The sequence below is a fragment of the Solea senegalensis genome, unplaced genomic scaffold (genome assembly GCF_019176455.1).
Source record: "Solea senegalensis isolate Sse05_10M unplaced genomic scaffold, IFAPA_SoseM_1 scf7180000015770, whole genome shotgun sequence".
NCBI lineage: Eukaryota > Metazoa > Chordata > Actinopteri > Pleuronectiformes > Soleidae > Solea > Solea senegalensis.
In genome coordinates this window covers 1-22,586 of record NW_025321447.1, presented here as the reverse complement: position 1 = coordinate 22,586, position 22,586 = coordinate 1, and the positions used below count along the sequence as shown (strand labels likewise).

The window sequence follows — 22,586 nt, the reverse complement described above, 5'->3', positions numbered from 1 at the left end:
CAACTTGGCCATTTTGGAATCTTAGCGTCCATTTTGGTGATTTGCAGGGAGACATCGATCGTGACTGCGTGCAGTCCTAGTTATTTGTAAAACACTTTTACAAATCCCGAAACAAAAGTACAAAAGCCTCAGTCCTTAACAGAAAAGGAACTTACCAACTGCTGTGGAAGAGATAACGTGAGTGGTCAATTCTTTTCTTCTTTTTTGTACAATGACAAATTTAACATTTAACAGACCGCCTGTATTTTATTTTACAGAATGAGCTCATTCAGTGAACTTTGCGGGAAAAGTAAAAAAGTAAAAAGACGAAGTCAGTGGCTCATATTTTGAAAGCTGGGTTGAAAGGAAGTGGCCCTTCCTACATAAGCTTGGCTGAACGACTCTTAAAGGTGCACTCAGCTGGTCACCGGTTTGCTTCTCTTTTGGCTTTTGTTCATTTGTTTTTCAAAACTGTAAATTAGTCTCAACGACCAGAGAAAATCAGTGAGAAAACAGGAGACTCCGTGGCGACAGGCAGAGAATGTTTGAATGTAACAGACGTGTTTATGTTTAAAATCGTACAGTTTTTAACCGAGAGCAGAGCGTCGTCTGCGTACAGATTTACAAACATAACAGTACAAATATGTCTTAAAGGTAGAACAGAGAATCATCTGCATACAGGTTGACACGTGTGTGTAGATGTTTCAGAATCATGTGCAGTTTACGTCGTATACAACAAACCTCGTATAAAAACATAGAAAGACGTGAATTTGATCGGGACACAAACAATACGCTCGTAAAATAGCGTAAGAAAAACACCTGCTCAGCTCCAGGAAAAGTTCTGAAAGAGGAGGTTGTTTTTTGGCTCCTCTTGTACCTTCACTGTCTCCATGGATCACCTGTCAACTTAACTCCGCCCCCTCATCACAGGAATGCTGTCGACAAACACAAACCTCGTTTCAGAGAGAGAGAAAAATCTAAAATGACCGTTAATAGTCAAGACTTCCCATTTTATTTTTGTAACTCGGGGTCCGACTTCCTGTTTCTGTTTCCTTCTCTTGTTTCTTACCAATGTCGCGCAAATATTCACACAACTATTGTGGCAACTCTCTGCATTTTTTTTTCAAATTTGACCATTCGCCGCAAAACAGGAAGTGCCCCTATAACTTGGCCATACATTGACCGATCGCCACGAAACTTCATACACGACACAAGAGACCGATCCCAAACATGAATTTGACCCAACAGGATGTCAGCCATTTTGAATTTAGCTGCCATTTCGCCACGAAACAGCAAGTGCCCTCTTACTTATTATCACACTTTGGTCCACTTGGTCGTTTTTAAACGTGCTAGAGAAATAAATTCAGATTGGAATACTTCCTGAATAATTCCTGAAAAAGAGGTCCTAATCCCATGGAACATTTCTGGACGTTTACTGGGGATTCCCCGCCCGGAGGAGAAAAAAGTTTCTGACGTCACTTTTCATCCACATCTCGTCTCGTTTTTGTTCCATTAAAAAATTCTTCCACTTAAACCGACGTCGACGCCTGACAGCACACGTGATACCTGATCCTGTCAGTGTCAACAAATACTGACAAAACCAGCAAATAACGCACAAAAATAACCTCAATAAATGTAACAAGAACTTTTTTTTTTTTTTTAAAAAGAACTGGTCCCAGTAACTCTGCTTATAGATTCTCCGTAGAAAAATAAAACTCCTTTTAAATATAAAAGTGAAGATGATAGAAGAAGTTTTTGTGGATTTTTGAGAAGAGGAAAAATCAAGGCAACTGGACTCTCCATCACCACGCTGAGGTCTCTCCGTTGATTGATTGTTTTTTTTGTTTGTTTTTTTAAGGCACGTGTGACAAATGTGTCCCCTCCACCTTAAAATCTGCTCAGTCCCCGAATAAAAACACTGACGTTCCACCACGTCGTCATCAGACCGGCTGAAGGGCCGACAGTTTCACCGCCTGAACGGAAACAAACAGAGAAGAAGAAAAGCAGAGAGTGAGGTTTTAATAAAAACAACAGAGGAGGAGGAGGAGAAGAAGAGGAGGAGGAGAGATCACCAGCAATTAAACACCACAATCTCCACCCACTGGACCTGCTGATGCACAAACTATCATGTGGATTTAAGCCCCACCCCTTTTTAATTTTAATTCGGCGATTAAAAAATAAAAAAGCTAAATAATTTTTTCAAATCAAGTTTTCAAATCACTTCAAAAAAATAAAAAACAAATAAATAAAGTGAAGACTCTTATTCTGAAGGTGTCTCTGACGTCTCTACTCACTCAGCACGCAGCAGTGTTGGAATGCGGCCCTATCTCAACAACAGACTAGACTGTAGGAGAGGAGACAAGGTGACGAGGTTAGGAATGGAATGTGACCCGGTGGAGAAGAAGAAGAGGAGGAAGAAGAGGAGAGCGTGCAAGTGTGCGTGTGCATGTGTGTGTGTGTGTGTGTGTGTACCTTCTGTCGACCCGTCATCCAGCTGCGGATCGTCGGCACGAGGACGGAGCCGAGCAGAATCTGAGACGGGTGGTAGATGAGCAGCGGCACTGAGATGAGGGACAGGTGCTCGTAGCCCTCGAACACGATCTTCAGCATGGGGATACCTGCGGAGGAGGGGCGGGGTTAACGGAAGCAAAGATTCCACAATAAAAGCACAAGGAATAAACGGCAATAATTTGGGTTCATTAGCGTCCTGAAGACATCAATAAAACCATTATTTTATTTATGGTTGTTGTTATTTACAAAGTTTTCTCTGAACTGGAAGCTAACGCGACTGCGATATATTTTGCTCGATCCCTAGTGATGGGACTTCCTGCCAACATGGCGGCGTAAACAAGTCATATGACGTTGAAGAGGCAACTTTGTTTTCATTCAAAATGGCTGCCGCTGAAATAATGCTGTATTTTCTTTCAAACAACGTTTGCTTGTTGCTCTAAGACACAGGTGCGTGTGTGCGTGCGTGTGTGCGTACCCAGAGTCAGTGACTTGTGTGTGGAGCAGAAGATCACGGCCACAGTGTCTGCAGGACTGAATCCTGAGCCCGACCTGCAGTGACAGAGCGGGAACAGCAGGGGTCAGTGAACCTCCCTCACTCTTTCATCATTTTTAACGCGTTCATAATGACACGTTCATATCAACATGTTCATAACGTGTCCATATTAATGTGTTCATAATAACACGTTCATAAAATGTTCATAACGTGCCCATACTAACACGTTCATAACACTTCATAACATGTTCATAACAACACGTTCATATTAACACGTTCATAACACTTCATAACATGTTCATAACACGTTCATAATGTGCCCATACTAACACGTTCATAACACTTCATAACACGTTCATATTAACACGTTCATAAAATTTTCATAACGTGCCCATACTAACACGTTCATAACACTTCATAACATGTTCATAACAACACGTTCATATTAACACGTTCATAATGTGCCATACTAACACGTTCATAACACTTCATAACATGTTCATAACAACACGTTCATATTAACACGTTCATAAAATTTTCATAACGTGCCCATACTAACACGTTCATAACATGTTCATAACAACACGTTCATAAAATGTTCATAACGTGCCCATACTAACATGTCGACAGAAGTTTGTTTCTATAGCACATTTATAAAATGCTGTTCAGACAAATAAACAAACAAAGGTAAGAGTTAGAAGTAAAAACATGAAATGAGTCCATTAAAATGAGTCTAAACCTGCAAATTAATCAGAGATGTGGAACACATAGATTTGAACTCACGTGGTAGAAAAGGCGAACGTGAGCAGCATGAAGCTGATCTGGATGCAGAAAACTGAAAAAGAACAAACGACACTTTCTGAGCAACTCAACGACATCTTTAACTAAACTAGTTTAAAGTGTTCATCTGTTTATTATATCCACATGACACTGTAGACTCAGGTTAATAACATTTCTTCATAAAAAGCATCTCATTTTCTTAAGATTTCTGTTTGATTTCCTTTCAAATTCACAGGCCGATACGTCCGTACGCAGACGACACGCTGTTCTACATCCCAGATTTTCCATCTTTAGTTAAGTCAGTGGTGTGAATCAGAGACAGAGAGTGGACTGGACTCACTGATGAGGACCACCAGCAGCAGACTGGTCGGATCCAGCTCGATGTTGGGATTACTGAACGTCTCGCAGAACGTGGTGTAGATGATCATGAGGAGGACGGCGCTGCTCACGGCGCCAAACGGCGGCTTCTTCCTCTCCAGGAACTCCCTGAGGAACCGTCGACAAACCTGCACACAGGTGTGAGGTTTACACGTGTGAACACACACACTGACACACACAGACACACACACAGACACACACGCGCCTACCTGACCCACAATCAGAGGCACCACGACAGTCATGAAGAGCTGAGAGAAGATGGAGGAGAAGGGAACAGAGGATGACGAGCCGAGCTGGAGAAGGAAGAGGAGAGCACAGATCAGTCGAGCACAAACTTTAAAGGGTCATTCCAGGAACTTAAGAACACGTTTCACGTCTTTATCTCACTGTAAGACAGACTTTTCCAACAGGAAACTGAAGTTTGTAAAGCACTCACTCTCCCACACCAAACCCAAACGCTAATGATTTGGAATGAAACTGTCTGTGATGTGAACTGTTCCTTTAAGACTGAAGAAGAATGAAGAATTCATAATAATAATAATGAAACTGATAATCATGATGAAGACAGTGATGAAGATGATGATAATAATAATAAAGACAACGACAGCAGTCAAACTTACAAACAGCAGCAGCAGAACTGGAGTCACCACGATTCCCTGCAAACACAAACACTGATGAGTCATAACATTCATGCTTTCATATTATCAACACTTTCATAAGTAATAATGTGATATAACAACGTTCATAACACGTCTATCAAAACATGTTCATAACACGATCATAATACGTTCATAATACACATTCATATTAACATGTTCATAACAACATGTTCATGTTAACACGTTCACAAAAACACGTTCAATATAACACGTTCATATTAACACATTAAAAATAACACGTTCATATTAACAAGTTTACAAAAACACGTTCATATAAACATGTTCAAAATAACACATTCATAACATGTTCATATTAACACGTTCATAATATGTTCATATTAACATGTTCAAAATAACACGTTCATAACAACATGTTCATATTAACACGTTCATAACAACATGTTCATATTAACACGTTCATATTAACATGTTCAAAATAACACGTTCATATGAACATGTTCACAAAAACACGTTCATATTAACATGTTCAAAATAACACGTTCATATGAACACGTTCACAAAAACACGTTCATATTAACACGATCAAAATAACACGTTCACAAAACACGTTCATATTAACATGTTCAAAATAACATGTTCATATTAACACGTTCATATTAACATGTTCATATTAACACGTTCATATTAACACGTTCATATTAACACGTTCATATTAACATGTTCAAAATAACACGTTCATATTAACATGTTCAAAATAACACGTTCACAAAAACACGTTCATATTAACATGTTCAAAATAACATGTTCATATTAACACGTTCATAAACACTGACTTTTAAACATCTTACCAAGAAGCTTCCAAACGCTGAGTTAAAGATGGCCGCAGCCTGAAAGAACACACACACGCACACACACACTGGTTACCGTGACAACACACTGCTGTGTGTTATTTGACATGACACCATGAATGAAACAGCGGAGGTTAACGACATGTGAACGTGTGAGTGTTACCTCGTTACCACCGACAGCTCTAGTGAGGATCACAGCGGAGGAGACTGGAGGAGGCATGCAGCTCACCGTCTGTAACCTAGGCAACCACAACAGTCAGGTAACTAATCGACCAGGCTGACAGGAACTAGTTAGAAACATGTCAACTAAGTAGACAGTGATGAATCAGCAGATACATTCATATTTATCCTCTTTCCTCATGATTTATCTTGAATGCTATAACGCCCCCTTGTGAAGAGAAGAGGAAAGACACTTTGGAATGCTGCATTCAATGACATCACGGCAACTTGATTTACTTGATTTGCCTCTTTTTTTAAGTCACTTTTTAAACAATTGTAATTCTAAAAAACATATTTAATTTGACTTTTCCAAGAGGAAACTGAAGTTTGTGAACCTCACTCACTCTCCCACACCAAACCCCATAGAGAAAACTGGTGATTTTAGCTCGAGGGGACACAGGAGCTGCTGGTCTACTGCTGCCTCGTGTGGTCACTTTGTGTCACTGAGGTCAATCTGAATGAAGGATTTCAAACGCCGAATTCACAAAATGAGACGTTTGAACTTAGTGATGGTGGCAGCAGTAAATCAACAACTCCTGTGTGCTGTGATGTTAAAATCACTGTTTTTCTCTATGGGCTTTGGTGTGGGAGAGTGAGTGGTTTACAAACTTCAGTTTCCTCTTGGAAACGTCTGACTAACAGTGAGATAGAGTCAAATCCTCAGCAGCAGGGGGCGCTCACAACACAGTCTACGTGTCAGACAACTCACAGAACCACACTTTTAAAAACAAACACACACACACACACACAGAAGTGAGTGTTGTAGCAGTGAATGTGGGTCTTTCAGTGCGTACATGACTCGTTTTTCCAGGTACAGTGGAGTTACATAAAGGACGGCATTCACACGCACACACGCACGCACACACACGCACACGTACACACAGACCCTTTGAGCAGCCATTGGTCGATGGGCGTCAGCTCCAGCACTCTGAGCAGCAGCCACACGGCCAGCGGGAAGAAAATCAGCGTGAACGACTGAACGAAGAGATGGAGGCGAAAGTGAAGCAACGCACTGGTCAACTCCTGCACAGAGAGAGAGAGAGCGAGAGAGAGAGAGAGAGGAGCTAAAGTCAGCTGCAACCTCCTTGATTTCCACACTAGCGCCCTCTACAGCCACACGCCCGACTCACCTCCGTCCTCAGCGACAGGCCGCTGTTGAAGAAGATGAGCGAGACCGCAAAGTACGCGACGGTGACCTCTGGCCTCAGCGGACCTGAGAGAGAGAGAGAGGATAGACAAGTTTATTGACCATGTGAACAGTCCAGTCCAACTTGTTCTATGCTGAGTAAACATAGCATCAACAATACACTTTGTGTGTGTCCATTAGACATGTAGAGTAACATTGTGTGTGTGTGTGTGTGTGTGTGTGTGTGTTTTAACTCCATATAAACCTGTAATTATTCATATTAAGCCACTTGAGAACACGTTCACGTCTTTATCTCACTGTTAGACTTTTCCCCAACAGGAAGCAGAGGTTTGTAAACCACTCACTCTCCCACACCAAACCCTATAGAGAAAATCAGTGATTTTAGCTGGCCGGGACAAAGGAGCTGCTGGTCCACTGCTGCCTCGTGTGGTCACTTTGTGCCACTGAAGTGAATCTAAACAAAGGTTTCTGAATGCCGAATTAGACAAAATAAGACATTTGAACATCGTGATGAAGGCAGCAATGGATCAACAACTCCTGTGTGCTGTGATTCTAAAATCGATGATTCTCTCTATGGGCTTTGGTGTGGGAGAGTGAGTGGTTTACAAACTTCTGCTTCCTGTTGGAAAAGTCTGTCTAACAGTGATATAACGTGTTCTATTGTGATTTTACATGCAATATAATTCATATAAAGTGACACTTTGGACATGTACATTTCAACAACTTACGCTCACAAAGGCTGTGGTTTACAGAGAGCACCTGAACGCAGCACAGACGATATCTTATCTCCACAGTAGCAGCTGTAGTTCACTTATCACTGTTATCACTGACGATCAGCTGTTTTAATGTCAATGAGCTTCCACCTGAGCCACGTGTGAGGCGCTCTCTGACGTCACAGGCGTGGGAAATAAAGGTGAATTATTAGGACTAAATAAACAAACACGTAATTATGATCCATCGGTGGCGCGCACACGGGAGCGCGGAGTGTAGGAGCATTGTTGACATTAGTGTTACTGCAACGTGTCACTGAAGTGCCAGGTACACACACACACAAACACAGTAATAACGAAAACTTCAAATACCCCTCATGGTGAGGAAACCCTATTCACAAAACCTTGAATTTTACGCTCTGTCACGTTTTAGACCTGCGTACACGTTCACTGTGGCGTTCATTTAAACATTATCACGATGAACAGGATTCACTGAGTAATTCGGCATAGGTTACGAGCACCAGGTGTTTCGTATTTTCACACTTTTTGATTGATTTGCTCTCAGCTCCTACATTCCATCGTGCCTGTCACGGTTAGACAAACAGCGAACTGAAGTATAAAAGTGAGAGACTTTCATTTAAAGACAAACGCTCGCTGATCAAATGTCTCTCGTGCCGATTTGTTGTGTGTCTCGTGGCGGTTATTTTAACGTCCAAAGTTTGACACCGGGACTTTCTGCGTGAGGATGAGGGAAGAAGAAAGATGGAAACCTCTTCTTAAGTCAGTGACTCAGGCTTCAGCATCTTTTGGTGGATTTTACAGCGGGGTCTGGTGACGTATCCGGCGGCTAAACTCTCTCACCTCCTTTGACACCGACGCTTGGCTGCAGTTTGGCCGATAAGATGACCAGCACGATCCCGATGATGAACCACTCCTTTCGTATCCTCGCCAGGAGGCCCATGTTCGAGCCCCGGGCTTCACCGGATCACCCGCCGGCGTCCCCGTCACTCCAATCGGACACAAGTTTCACAGCCGCGCCGCTCTTCTCCTCCGGAGCTTGTGTCAGAAAACACGCCAGCTGTAGCGGCGTAGTCGTTTCCGGTCACGTGGGTCATAGGGAAGCCGTAAAGATGAAAGTTAAGGCGCAACAAGGATTTAGCCCCAACTACGGTAATAAATACAACAGCAACAGTGACATACTATACTATAGTATAATGTACTGTAATATTACTATACTATACAATACTAAACTAGATTATTAAGACTTCATACTACTTATTTTAACTTAAATAAATTATTAGTTTATACATCAATGTCTAGGTATGGGTTTTACACAAATCCAGAATAAATAAATACAGTTATACATTTTAAAGGAATTAATAGAACATTAATCTTTTTTGAAATAAAAGTGAAATAAAGAAAAGACAGATTTGAAACATCTGAGGTAAAAAATGCTTTTATTTTGACATCAGTGTTGTGCAGGTGCTGAACTCCCTGATCAGAGACTGAGGACGAGCACACGCCAGCCACACCTGAGGGGGGCGGAGCCACACACAAGAACAGAGGCGATCGGTATTTGACGAGTTAGTTAAGAGAAACACCACATGACGTTTAAATACCAACGTACCTGAGCTTTCTGCAGCAGAGACACGTCTCCTGTCTCACAGGCGACTTCATACGACTGAAGGAAGAAGTGAGACGCTCTGCTGTACTCACCCTGAGACACAGAGAGACAGACAGACACAGAGAGACATTCTTAAGAACACGTTCACATCTTAACTTCACTGTGACACAGAGTTTTGCAACAGGAAACTGAAGTTTGTAAACCACTCACTCTCCCACACCAAACCCCATAGAGAAAATCAGTGATTTTAGCTGGCGGGGACACAGGAGCTGCTGGTCTACTGCTGCCTCGTGTGGTCACTTTGTGTCACTGAAGTAAATCTAAACGAAGGTTTCTGAATGCCGAATTAGACAAAATAAGACATTTGAACATAGTGATGAAGGCAGCAGTGGATCAACAACTCCTGTGTGCTGTGATGTTAAATTGTTGTTTTTCTCTATGGGGTTTGGTGTGGCAGAGTGAGTGCTTTACAAACTTCTGCTTCCTGTTGGAAAAGTCTGTCTAAGCTGACGTAGATGTTATTATATGTGTGTGTGTGTGTGTGCGTGTGTGTACCATAGTGTAGTAGAATTTGCCCACACACATGCAGGCGTCCACCAGGTTGTGTTTCACTCCACTTCTTTGAGTGACTTCGACAAACTTCTCCAGACACTGGACAGCTTCCTGTGTGTTTCCCTCACTGTCACACACACACACACACACACGTTTACCTTAACCATAACCACAGTTCCAAAACTTTAACCAGTTCCTCAGAAAATTAGGTTCTGCCTCATTAGGACCAGGTTTTGGTCTCCATGTGTTACCTCTCCATAGACTTGGCCATAGCCTTGTATGCGTTTCCCAGTCCCTCCGTGTCCTGCAGCGACTCACACATCTGTGCACACGTGCTGAAAAACTGGACACACAGTTCAGCTGTTTTAGAACACACACACACGCACACACACACACACGCGCGCACACACACGTACCTCTTTGGCTGTGTCGTGGTCTCCTGTGCTCTGGTAGGTCAGTCCAAGTCGATACGCAGCCGTCGCTTCAGTCTGTCTGTCCTCAGCTGAAACAAACAAGTAAACAAACAGGTAAACAAACAGGTAAACAAACAGGTAAACACGAGTGTCTGCACCTACACTCTGTGGCCACACGGTGGCTCCTGTGCAGCAGCCGCAGGGCGTCAGTGTAGTTCCGGGCCTCCAGTGGCGCGTCAGCGAGTCGGTCGTAGATTCTCCACAACGTCCCGCGCACCCGCATCTGCAGGAGTCGCCCGGTCGAGTCCGACCAGCTGCTGCCCCCTTCAGTCTGTCTGAGGCATTGCTCTGCCTGCTGCCTCGCCTGCTCCAGCTCTCCTGCACACACACAGCAGCGGTTCAAACACACGGGGATCTATGCCGAATTAAAGACAACATGTTGTTTGTTGTGGAAAGATGTGAAATGGTGGTCTATTTATGTCAAATACATGCATGTAAGATGATTAATGCCAAATGTAGTCATTTTCTCAATGGAGTTTTTTTTTTACAACAAAAACTGAAAATGGTGGACATGAGGGTTCAGTAAGGTGTGTGTGTGTGTGTGTATGTGTGTCCAGGTATTACTAATGTTGTGGGGACCTAAACCTGTTTACACAGTCACATTATGGGGACTTGTCCTCCTTGTGGGGACAAAAAGCAAGTCCCCATAACGTAAATTACTACATTTTAAGGTGAAGATATGTTTTAAGGTTAGGTTAGGTTAGGGTTAGGGTTAGGATTAGGATTAGGCCAGTAGTAATTGTGGTTAAGGTTAGAGTAAGTCTCCAAGAAATGAATGTAAGTCAATGCAATGTCCCCTCAAGTCATGAATGTCGAACGTGTGTGTGTGTCCACCTTGCTGCAGGTACAGCTCAGCCACACAGGCCCGGGCCTCGGCGGCTGCCCTGCAGTTCCCCGCTCGCTCTCCTCCTGCACAGCTGCGGAGGAAGTGCAAACTCAGGGACCGGTCCTCCGACGCTGAGAAGTACTGACCCAGGACCAGACGCTGCTCACACACCACAGACCAGGAACCTACACACACACACACAGGAAACAGTGTGAGGAAAATCCTGCATCATTCTCTCATTTTTTTAAATGTTAAATAACAAAACCCCATTGAGAAAATGCATCACTTTTACATTAAACCATGATACAGACCTGTATATCATACAACCTGACCATCATTTTACATCTTACCATAACAAATGACACGCTGTCTTTAAATCGGCATACATCCCATAAATGAGGCAGCATGTTTTGTTTTGTTTTGATCAGTTTTCATTACACGTGCGTGTGTGTGTGTGTGTGTGTACCGCTGCGCTCAGCTTGCTCGGCCCGGCACAGGTGAAGCCTCATCGTCTCCAGTTTCTCTGGCTGAAGCTGCTGAGCTGATGCTGGATCAGACTCCGCCCTCTTCTGCTGCTCCACCTGAAGCAGAGAGAAGAGCTCAGAGAACGACCTGAGAGATAGAGGGAGGGAGGGGGAAAGAGGGAGAGCTGTGCTGTGATTGGTGGAGGCCACAGATCAATGAAAGGTAAATGTCAATCACACACCTGTGAAAACCTTCCTGCAGCATCTTCACACACACACTCTGTTTCTGACTGTTCCTGAACCTGCACGAGAGACAATAACATCAGTGTGACAGCAGGGGGCGCAGTGAGCCTGGAATTTGACTTCAATATAATAGAAGTCTAAAAACAGTTTTCAGCGTAAAAGTCTGAACTCACGTGGCAATTTCTTCTTTCGAGCTGATCTGAGGGAATTCATCCACGTTCTTCATCCTGCACACACACACACACAGTTATCTCAGTGAGGTCACTCACAAACACAATACTTCACCCAGAAAACCAAACAAAAAACACTTAAACACACCTGTGTTGATCACCTGATCTCCACTTCCTGTTCCTGTTGCTGATGTTGGTGGTCGTCGTCGTTAATTCAGGCAGAAACGAGCGTCCTCGTCCTCGTCTGTGTCTCACAGCAGCGTCCATCCTCACCTGTCAATCACACTGAAGCGCGCGCGCACACACACACACACACAGTTTTTAAAAAATAATAATCTCGACGACACAAACTTTGGTTTAAAAGTGAAAAAGTGTGAACTTTACCTTGAGCTGAGAAACAAATCCTCTTCAACACAACAGCAGAGTTTTCCCGTCGCCACGGCGACGCAGGACAGGCCACATTCCAACACTGAAGGGAGCTTCACTTCTCCCTTGCTGCTGCATACCATTCAGAATCAACTGTCCTTAATCTAATCTAATCTCTATAAATAATGTTGTATATTTGTCATATTTATATGAGAATCACTATGGTACATTTATACATTTTGTGGGTTTTATTTTGATATTTATAGTTATTTACTTTCACAGTGTGTTTTTATGTCATATTATAATTTAATGTGTTCTCCTACAGGACAAAAAAACGTTTTCACTTAACTTAAAAAAGACACTTAAATATCAACTAGAGCTCAGAGTTGAAACTAAGCTGTAATAAGACTTTGTTACACATCTGCGATGGAAACTGTGGCTCTGAATGTTTCTGTTTGCTAATAAAGTTCTAATGAAGACGGTGGAAATGAACGACAGCTGTTTCCTCCGTCGCTCTCTCGCTTTGTTGTGTGGTACAAATTAGCTGCCAGTGTCCTTCGTTCGTCATTAACTCACTTGCTGGTTCCAAACTTGATAATAACGTGTTTAAAACGGAGACTGTTTGTTTTTCTCAGTTTGTTTATGTCGATGTTTAAACATCTGACAGCGACACAGTAGCATAAACACTAGCATGAGTGCTTTTCCTCAGTGTTCCGAGTAAATGTTTTGTTTACGTGTGTGTGTGTGTGTTAGACACAGAGATAACCCTCTACGTGACTTCAGACACATGATATGATTCCACACAACACACATAATAAAATCCACGTCAGTTTTTTCCTAAAATCACTGATTTTCTCTATGGATTTTGGTCTAGCTAATGTTAGCGAACACTAACAACACATGATACATGCTGATGACATTACCTAATGTCATTCGCTACGGGATTGCTAACGTGATTGCTAACATTATTTAACCAGCAGCATCTTGTGGTTTAGGTTAACGAACATTACGTACGATAACAGCATGAAGAGTAACTTGTACATTAGCTCATTTTAATTCAGTTGTACTCAGCTAATAACATGACTAGCATCTTGTAGTTGTGTGCGTATCTGTTGTTAAAGACGGCAAATATTCAGTCAAATTTCAAGGTCATAAATATTTCTTAAAGGCAGCACAGAGCAGCAACGGTGGAGGTTAACATAAGCTAATATTACCTACAATCACAAGCTAAGCACATGACTAGCATCTGTAAGTGGCTAATTTTGGCTAGTTCTAATATCATAACATATTGATGACTAGCATTGTCTAAGTGACTGATATGACCAGCTAACCAGCATCTGGTTAACTTTAGCTAATGTCAAACTAGTGGAGACAATTAGCCTCTCGCACCTTGGTTAAGTTTAGCAAACCATAGCTAATGTTTTGTGATAGCTGTGTACGCGGCTACAAACAAAACTCAGATTATTTTTTTCCAGAACGTTATCGTGAACATCTACGTCACAGCTTGAAAAAGCTGTTTTTGCACCAGAAAACTAATCTCACTTTGAGAAAAGTTATTAACAGCTCACTTTAACCTAAAATGATCTGCTAAAACAATGATTTATGTGCAAATTCTACTGTAAACAATCCTTTCATTCAGCTTCATCAGGTCCAGGAAGACTGAGTGTCCTAATTTCTTCCGTTTTTGCTCGTTTTTCCATGTTTTAAGGAACATCAAAGCACATTTGATTAATCTCCAGTGGCACCAACATTTAAAGACGTGGAACACTTTCATCTGATTTACTTCCTCGTTGGAAACACAGTGACATCGAAGAAGCGTCATAAACACCGTCTGTCCTCACTTGTCTTCAAACGCTCCAGTAAAGTCGAATTTGTCGTCGGCGCGCGGCGATAAATTTAACGGCTTCGACTTCCACAGCGCGGTTTTGACTTTTAATCAACGATCTCTTAAGTGGCGAGTTTTTATGTGTGAGACAGTAAAAGTTCAGAGACACTTCATGTCCCAGTGTTTACGACATGTTCCACTCTACATGAATTAAGAAGAAGAAGAAGAAGAAGTTTGTTTCTTCTTCTCTCTGTTCAGCGTCATTGTTATCAGGAGGGAGGAGAGGAGACGAGGAGAGAGGAGAGGAGGTGTGAGGAGACAGCTGAGGAGACATGGGGACGTCAGCGGGAGGAGGTGGAGCAAAGGGAGGGAGGCGTGAAGTAGAGGGGGCGTGCGAGCATGTGCAGCCATCAGAGAGAGAGAGAGAGAGAGAGAGCGTTAAAAGTGACCTGGACGCTGCAGGACATTCACTCGTCTTTGTCCCTGAAATGAAAAGTTTGGACATAATTTTATTTGACATCACAGAAAAACACAAACAGGTGAGTTTTTTTAAAAATTCAAAATAATTTTATATATATGTGTATATATATATAATAATAATAACCTTTAACCTTTAACTGAGGATTTTATCACCAGAAACTGTAAATTAATTAATTTTAAACAAATAATAACATAGAACACCATGTAAACGAGCTATAATTAAAGGTTTTGCTACTGTAAACAATAGATAACAGATTTGCAAAAATTGATTATAAAGTACAAAATTTGTAAAGTACAAAAAGACACACAAACTATAAAATGTTTTGTGTTTATTATGACATTTCAAGACGCTCAAACTCTTCTTTGTTGTAAAATAAAAAAGAAATGATTCATTAAAAACTCAGGTGTACATAAATAAATGTAACATACATATATATATATATATATATATATATACATGGTTTTTATTTTTTTCCTCAGAGTCCTGAATTGCCTGAAAACTCCAAACATCTTCTCTGCTCTGACAACCTTGAGAACTTCTGGAGTCTCTAGAACTAGAAAGGTTTCTGGACTCAGAACAGGTTCCAAACAGGGTTAAAGAACCCAGAGGGTTCTAGGATCATATCTGAAGTGGACTACAGTTTTCGGACTCTCACCAGACTCCAGGTTCTTATTCAGAATCATTGCATAGGATTCAGAAAGTTTCGCAAATCAGTTCTGAAGCAGGCACCTCAGTTTGCTCTAGACCTACAAAGGTTTCAGGACTAACAGAGGACTAAAATCAAAGCCAGAGACTCAGAAAAGGTTTTTAAGGATCAATTCTGAGGCAAATTTTGTCTATTCTGTACCTATAGTGGGTCCAGGGATAGTTTTATGACTTCATTTTTGGGGACAGAGCTGGAGATTCAGGAAAGGTCAATTGAATCCCTTCTTAAACAGATTTCTCATTGTAATCTAGACCTGTGGTGGGTTCAGGAACTATTCCAGGATTCTCAGTTGACTCCAGGTTGTTTTTCCGGGAATGGTTGCATAAGATTCAGAAAGTTTCGCAAATTGGTTCTAAAGCAGGCACCTCAGTTTGCTCTAGACCTAGAAAGAGTTCAAGAACAGGTCCAGGACTCATTGTAGACTCAAGGTAGTTTTTTTATCAGAAGGTCAAAGTCAGGGATTCAGAAAAGGTTTTAAGGAATCGCTTCTGGGGCATAATTCACAGTTTGTTCTGCACCTACATTAGGTTCGGGGATTGTTTTTGGACTAAACCTAGACTCTGGATTCTTTTTGGGGTCATATCTGGAGATTCAGGAAAGGTTTATAGAGCCTTTTCTAAAGGAGACTTCTCAGTTTGATCTAGACCTGTGGTGGGTTCAGGAATTGTTTTAGGACTCAGAAAAGGTTGCTAGAATGAGACTCATGTTGGGTTCCAGGTCTGCATCCAAACATGGGATGGTTACCATGTCGCTGCTGCTTGTCTGGTGTTTAAATTTCATTCATCCAGCTGGTTGCCATGGTAACTTCTCATCTGAGTCATCTCTGTCAGACATGCCTGATTTCCACGGCACCTTTGCACCTTTGCACCCTGGACTCGAGCATCACATCCAGACCTCAGACCATGAAGATCCAAACCTGGTGCAAGAGACGGTGAACAAGCCGGTTTCCTCCCTGGATTCTCGCCTGGGAAAGTCCAAGCACTTGAGCAAGCTCAAACACATGAAACACGACAGAAATCCCCACTCGTCTTCCCCCAACTCGTCAATGAAAGGTCGTACACACCCGCCATCGCCCCCTGGCTGCACTCAGGAGATGTCCATAAAAACGGCCTTCAAGTACATCAACACGGTGATGAGCTGCGTGATCTTCGCCGTGGGAATGATTGGAAATGCCACGCTGCTCAGGATCATCTGCCAAAATAAAAGCATGAGGAACGGACCCAACGCCCTCATAGCCAGCCTCGCACTGGGAGACCTGCTATACATCGCCATCGACATACCCATCACCATCTACAAGGTATGTTCTCATCATGTGTAAGACCTTCAGTTTTCTGATGGAAAAGTCTACGTATTTGAACCCATACAAACAAACTCAATCAACCTAAATAATGACATCATGATGAAGCTCACAGAGGCGATGGTTCTCAAATGTTCTTCCTCTGGTGTCATGAGTGCTTCACTCAGAAGGTTGAGTGTCACACTGATAACAGAACTAAAATATCCCAAGGAGATAAACACCACACACACACACACACACATGCACACACACTCCACCAACAACAAGGTTTTATCAGAACAACATATCACCATGTGTGTCTGTGTGTGCAGCTCCTGGCGATGCGGTGGCCATTTGCCGACAGCACCTTTGGTCTGTTCCTCTGCAAACTGTTCCCCTTCCTGCAGAAGGCGTCAGTCGGCATCACCGTCCTCAACCTGTGCGCTTTGAGTGTGGACAGGTAATATACACTAACCCCAACATCAAGCTCAGGGGACTTTCAGACAGGAAGTGGTGAGCGTTGGCCACAAGGTTGAGGATAATGGCAAATGAGTAAAACGTAAAAACACTCCGGAACGCCCAGAAATGATCAGTCATCTTTCATAGAGATTTTCATGAACATAGTCTCATCCTTTGGCCTTCGAGGACTTAAAAACCTGCAACACCTTGTGCTCAGGTATCGCGCGGTGGTGTCCTGGTCTCGGGTCCAAGGCACAGGCGTTCCCATGGTAACAGCGGTGGAGATCGTGGTGATCTGGCTGCTGTCCGCCGCGCTCGCTGTGCCAGAGGCCGTTGGTTTCGACATGGTCAGCTTCGAGTACAAGAACGAGACGTTAAGGACCTGCATGCTGCAGCACCCGAAGACACCGTTTATGACTGTGAGTGTGCTTGTTTACAGTCTTACTTACTTCTAGCTCTTATTTGTACCCTAATGTTTAAATGCACTTATTGTAAGTCGCTTTGGATAAAAGCGTCTGCTAAATGACATGTAATGTAATAATATTTAAAACAGCAAGGGATCTCATTTGATTTGTGAATTATCATAATTACTGACCCACAGTAGAATTCTGTTAAAATATCAACATGTCTTCTCTCTGTAATACAGTTAAACAGTTAATCAATGAAGATGCAGACGGTGCTGGTTGAGTCTGGTTCTCTGTGGGTGGGGGGTTTGGTGGATTGTTTTGGTTTGACAGGGCGCGGTGCCTTCATCTCTGTTTACAACATCATTTCCTGTTGATGTCCCAGTAGTTCATGACTGACGTAAACAAAGTAAGTCCAGGAAATGGAAAGTGAATCTGGGTCAGCTGACCTGCTGTAGATCTTTAGATGATCTGATTATAATCCAGGGAGTCGAGGTGGTTCTGGATGTGGAACGTTAACCCAGTTCCAGAATGGTGCAAAGAACTGCATGATGGTTCCAGAGTTTTGGGTATTCAAGGTGTTTTTGGCAGTTTGTAAAATGGTACAAGGATCCTTTGTTTTTCCAGAGTTCTAGAATTTTTTGAAAGGATTCCTGTCAGAATATTAGAAGAATTCTAGAACTACAAAAGTTCTAGTTTAACACATCAGTCTATGTTCAACCTGCTGTAGGTCTTTAGTCTTTCGACGAAGATTATGATCCAGTAAGTCGAACGTGGAGCGTTAACGTGGTTCCAGAATGGTACAAGTATTGAATGACAGCTCCACCATGTCTTTTAAGAATTTTTCAAGTTTTGTTTTCCGAAGTTCTAGAAATTTGGCATTTCAGAAGAGTTCTAGAACCATCAACAAACTGCCGTGAAGGACCTAGTTTATCACTGTCAGTCTTCGTTCAGGCCACACTAACAAGATTGCCTTGCAGCAAAAAGACCGACAGATGGACTTTGTGCTTGGGTTCGCCTGTTCTTGCTGTGTGCACATAGGTTTTCTTTGGGTTTTCTGGTTTCCTCCACAACAGTCCAAAGAAAATGCAAAGGGTATGTATGTTGGCCCTGCGATGGTAGGATGACCTGCTCAGGGTGTGACCCTGCCTTTCACCCTGTGACCTTATGTGGAGGATAAAACAGGAGACAATGAATGAATGAATGAATGAATGAATGAATGAATGGTCCTCGGCCCTTACAGTCTTGGTGTCAGGTTCACTTTGATTGTGGTCTTGACTAAAACACTAGTTTTCTTTGTGGTTAAAAATGTTCCTGAATGATCTGATCTTCTTCGTGGTCCAGTTCTACCGCGATGCCAAGGACTGGTGGTTGTTTGGCTTCTACTTCTGCGTTCCTCTGGCGTGCTCTGTCATCTTCTACGGCCTCATGACCTGCGAGATGCTACGACACCAGAGAGGAAGTCTGAGGATCTCACTGAGCGAACACCTGAAACAGGTACGCACAAATGTACATACAATGTATATATATATGTATATACTGTATATATATATGTACAAACGGTATACACTCATCTAATCTGAATAATACTGAAACAACTTTTCTGCTAAGTCAGCTTCTCTAACTAGTGTTTCTACACATGTAATCTCTCAAATGTAACGTGTTACTTAGCAACCGTGAACACTGGTCTATATTTTCCAAGATGCGATATCCTTAATTGTCCAAGCTAATTGGTGAATGAGCTAATTAGCATTGGACAGTTTGGAAGCTAAATTTAAGCGAAAGCAGATAAAACAAAAAGGTTTATTCCAAGAACCATATTTTTTCTGCTACATTAACTTTTCTCGCTAACGACATTTAAGTGTTTCTATAGGTTTATTTTTGACACAGCTAGTGGACAGAATAATTCTGTGTTAGCGTTAGCTCTGTGTACTAAGTGACAGACAGTTTACATGATACTACGTGAGCTACAGCTAAGAAGCTAACTGTGTGTTTGCAGCGTAGAGAAGTAGCCAAAGCTGTTTTCAGTCTGGTGCTCATCTTCGCCCTCTGCTGGTTTCCACTGCACCTGAGTCGCCTGCTCAAGAGAACCATCTACAAATCCCATGATGCTCGGCGCTGCGACTTGTTAAAGTAGGTGCACAGATTAGCATTAGCCTGTTTGACGGTGCATTTTCACCGTAGCTTCACTGTAACAAATGTCGTGGGTTTTTTTGTCGCAGTTTCCTGCTGGTGTTGGACTACTTCAGCATCAACATGGCCACTGTCAACTCCTGCATCAACCCCATAATCCTCTACTTTGTCTCCAAGAAGTTCAAAAACTGCTTCAAGGTAAAAGTTTTCCCCGAGTCACTGTGACATCACAGCGAGGCCACGGGGTCAGAGGGCGTGAGACAGAGATAACAATAGATAACAGAGAGCGTGTGTGTGTGTGTGTGAGAGAGAGAGGGAGGAGACTGAAATATCTGGAGACTTTTGATAAATGAAGTGAGCAGTGACATGTTGCTTTAAAGGGGCATTCCACCGTTTTCATTCTTAAAGCTCAGCTCAGCGAGTTAAAGGTTCGTTTACTCAGTGTTTGCTGACAGAAGTGGTCAAAGCAGTTGTTTTGGGTGAAAGTGAATCATTCAAACGATTTGTTCACAGAATGGTTCAGTACTTCTGCCTCGGTCTGACATAGTCACTGCACTGAAACACCACTGAACGTGATCGTGATTGGGCTCACGATCGTCCGCTGTCGCTAAATACACCAGATTCCTGTTGACATTTTAGACATTTTCTTTGCTAAATGTGTTGGAGATAAATTAGCTTTGATTCTTGTGTCGGACGTCGTGCTCTTAACTCTTCAGTGACGACACTCTCTGACCAATCAGTGGGCGGCAGTATGTTGACGTAACGTTTTAGTATCAGCTAGCATCGTGACTTAAATATCGTGATAAAATTGAATTGTGACTTCAATATCGCAATGATATCGTATTGTGACTTAAAAATCACAATAATATCACACTGTGACTTAAATATCGTGATGATATCGCACTGTGACTTAAAAATCATGATAATATCGCAGCGTGACTTGAATATTGTGACGATATCGCATCATGACTTAAATATCGTGATGATATCGCATTGTGAATTAAATATTGCAATGATAACCTATTGTGACTTCAAAATCGCAATATCACACTGTGACTTAAATATCGTGATGATATTGCACTGTGACTTAAAAATCATGATAATATCGCATTGTGACTTGAATATCGTGATGATATCGCATTGTGAATTAAATATTGTGATGATATTACTTTGTGACTTAAATATCACGATGATATCGCACTGTGACTTAAATATCGTGATGATATCGCACTGTGACTTAAATATCATGATAATATCGCATCATGACTTGAATATCGTGATGATATTGCATTGTGAGTTAAATATCGTGACATATCGCATTGCGACTTAAATATTTTAAAAAAAAAATCGCTAACTTGTCTGTTAGCTCAATTCTTTTTCTCCATGTAGCGTTTAAGCTAAACACATAATAAACGCGATAAAACTTGCGAACCCTGTGCTGGATCATTTGCGTCGTGTGATCTGATTGACGTTAGCAGAGTGACACAACGCAGTCCCACAATGCACTTCTTCTGCAACATGTGACACTGGCTCCAGAAACACCGCGTATGTTTGAGTTGGATGTTATGAGTGCACACTAGAGAATTGCATTATGGGATATGTAGGCTGTGGCATCTATTTAACTCTAACTGATATAATATTGTATTTGTTATTGTTTGGATTTAGCCCTTTTTTTATTGAGTGAGAGATCAGTGGAGTTCCCCTTTAATCTGACTCACCCACTGCCCCCCCTCTCCCTCTCTCTCTCTCTACAGTCCTGTCTGTGTTGTTGGTGTCACTCTGGCTTTCTCTCTAACAGTATGATGCCTCTTCACCATGGGATGAGTCAGCAGTACAAACACACTGACCACTGAGAGAGAGAGAGAGACCCACTAAAGTCTAAATCAACCCTGTAATATTTAGTATTTATTGTGTTTCATTTGTTTCAAGTCAATTTATTATTTATGACATATAGAAACACATATAAATGTGAATTCATGACTTATTTTTGTATATAAAGTGTTTTCCTGCCTCGCCATCTGAGACTCACCAGCGCCCTCCAGAGGCAGCTTCTCTTCATTAAACTCACTGTATGGAACATGATGAGTTTTCTGTTGTTGATGGTATAACTGTAAACATTAATAAAGTTAAAGAAAAGTCAGTGGGATTCATCCTCTGAGCACCAGGAGTATTACTATAAATGTTTTTTGGTTTTTTTCTCAATTGTTTTTTATTTTTATGTGATTACACATTAATGTTGATCAGTAAAATCCTGTTCTCGAAGCATTTTAGAGTCTGTTTTTGTGTTGCATGTCAATGTTTTTATTTGTTTTCCTGCCACGATTAAAAGCTGATGCTGCTGCTGATGATCTACCTAACAATAATAATAATAACAATAAATACAATCACTTTATAAGAACATGTTTCGCGTCTTTATCTCACTGTTAGACAGACCTTTCCAACAGGAAACTTGGAATTTTGTAAACCAAATCTAACCCCAGAGAAAATCAGTGATTTTAACATCACAGCACACAGCAGTTGTGGATCCACTGCTGCCTCCATCACTAAGTCCAAATGTCTTATTCTGTGATTTCGGCATCCGAACAAATGTATTTTGAGAACAAATGTATTTTCTAGATTCTCTCCCGATAACTAAGGCGCGTGATCACCGGAAGCGCGTGATCACCGGAAACGCGGGAGCACGGGAGAGCGCGCGCGGACAGAACCGTCGTCTCTCCTGAACACGGAGAGTTTAACGTGATCACGCCCCTTTTGACACATGTTAAACTTTAACGAGAATCAACACAGAACCTAACATTACGATTATTTTCAGGTTGTTTTGTTTGTTTTTAAAAACATGGCTTTTATTTTGAAAGTGTCTTCGACTTTCCTGTGAAAGTGAAAGTTAGAATTGATCGAA

At 41.9% G+C, this 22,586-nt stretch overlaps 3 protein-coding genes across 9 annotated transcripts; 1 reads left to right on the top strand and 2 right to left on the bottom strand.

The window, feature by feature from the left end:
- Nucleotides 1-519: 519 nt before the first annotated feature.
- On the bottom strand, nt 520-8,752 carry slc10a7 (solute carrier family 10 member 7). 5 transcript variants are annotated; one of them, XR_006358722.1, is made up of 13 exons: nt 8,547-8,752; nt 6,959-7,041; nt 6,715-6,851; nt 5,773-5,848; nt 5,610-5,648; nt 4,762-4,797; nt 4,351-4,434; nt 4,104-4,269; nt 3,767-3,818; nt 2,966-3,039; nt 2,452-2,597; nt 1,866-1,952; nt 520-914 (listed from the first exon to the last, which is right to left on the bottom strand). XR_006358722.1 is itself a non-coding variant. In XM_044017732.1 (13 exons), the coding sequence occupies exons 1-12, from the start codon at nt 8,644-8,646 to the stop codon at nt 2,303-2,305; spliced, it is 1,014 nt and encodes a 337-aa protein (XP_043873667.1). In that variant the 5' UTR covers nt 8,647-8,752; the 3' UTR covers nt 520-914; nt 2,274-2,302. The 5 variants fall into 5 exon arrangements, 4 of the variants coding, with proteins under 4 accessions (XP_043873667.1, XP_043873665.1, XP_043873666.1 ...); XM_044017732.1 differs by lacking the exon at nt 1,866-1,952 and adding an exon at nt 2,274-2,323; XM_044017731.1 differs by lacking the exon at nt 520-914 and adding an exon at nt 2,274-2,323 and having other exon boundaries at nt 1,434-1,952.
- Nucleotides 8,753-9,125: 373 nt separating this feature from the next.
- Nucleotides 9,126-12,489, bottom strand: LOC122762525 (tetratricopeptide repeat protein 29-like). The gene is made up of 12 exons (XM_044017727.1): nt 12,422-12,489; nt 12,186-12,322; nt 12,041-12,094; nt 11,867-11,926; nt 11,627-11,772; nt 11,169-11,345; nt 10,437-10,652; nt 10,278-10,363; nt 10,113-10,204; nt 9,865-9,988; nt 9,313-9,402; nt 9,126-9,217 (listed from the first exon to the last, which is right to left on the bottom strand). Exons 2-12 carry the CDS (start codon nt 12,302-12,304, stop codon nt 9,143-9,145), a joined length of 1,239 nt encoding a protein of 412 aa, XP_043873662.1. The 5' UTR covers nt 12,305-12,322; nt 12,422-12,489; the 3' UTR covers nt 9,126-9,142.
- A 2,122-nt stretch (nt 12,490-14,611) lies between these two features.
- On the top strand, nt 14,612-22,005 carry LOC122762523 (endothelin receptor type B-like). Of its 3 annotated transcripts, XM_044017723.1 has the most exons (8): nt 14,612-14,767; nt 15,189-16,712; nt 17,024-17,151; nt 17,368-17,569; nt 18,899-19,051; nt 19,554-19,687; nt 19,777-19,885; nt 21,442-22,005. In XM_044017723.1, exons 2-8 carry the CDS (start codon nt 16,110-16,112, stop codon nt 21,538-21,540), a joined length of 1,428 nt encoding a protein of 475 aa, XP_043873658.1. In that variant the 5' UTR covers nt 14,612-14,767; nt 15,189-16,109; the 3' UTR covers nt 21,541-22,005. The 3 variants fall into 3 exon arrangements, with proteins under 3 accessions (XP_043873658.1, XP_043873660.1, XP_043873659.1); XM_044017725.1 differs by lacking the exon at nt 21,442-22,005 and having other exon boundaries at nt 19,559-19,687; nt 19,777-19,843; XM_044017724.1 differs by lacking the exon at nt 14,612-14,767 and having other exon boundaries at nt 15,171-16,712.
- The last annotated feature ends 581 nt before the right edge of the window (nt 22,006-22,586 follow it).

Coding starts and splice junctions, on each gene's coding strand:
- slc10a7 (XM_044017730.1), bottom strand. CDS start 8,646: ATGGGCCTCCTGGCGAGGATACGAAAGGAGTGGTTCATCATCGGGATC. Junction 5,649..5,772: donor GAGCTGTCGGTGGTAACGAG/GTAACACTCACA, acceptor GTGTTCTTTCAG/GCTGCGGCCATCTTTAACTC. Junction 915..2,451: donor GGATGACGGGTCGACAGAAG/GTACACACACAC, acceptor GTTTGTCGACAG/CATTCCTGTGATGAGGGGGC.
- LOC122762525 (XM_044017727.1), bottom strand. CDS start 12,304: ATGGACGCTGCTGTGAGACACAGACGAGGACGAGGACGCTCGTTTCTG. Junction 11,346..11,626: donor CGAGCAAGCTGAGCGCAGCG/GTACACACACAC, acceptor GTGTGTGTGTAG/GTTCCTGGTCTGTGGTGTGT. Junction 9,989..10,112: donor ATGGCCAAGTCTATGGAGAG/GTAACACATGGA, acceptor TGTGTGTGACAG/TGAGGGAAACACACAGGAAG.
- LOC122762523 (XM_044017723.1), top strand. CDS start 16,110: ATGAGACTCATGTTGGGTTCCAGGTCTGCATCCAAACATGGGATGGTT. Junction 17,570..18,898: donor CGAAGACACCGTTTATGACT/GTGAGTGTGCTT, acceptor TTCGTGGTCCAG/TTCTACCGCGATGCCAAGGA. Junction 19,052..19,553: donor TGAGCGAACACCTGAAACAG/GTACGCACAAAT, acceptor GTGTGTTTGCAG/CGTAGAGAAGTAGCCAAAGC.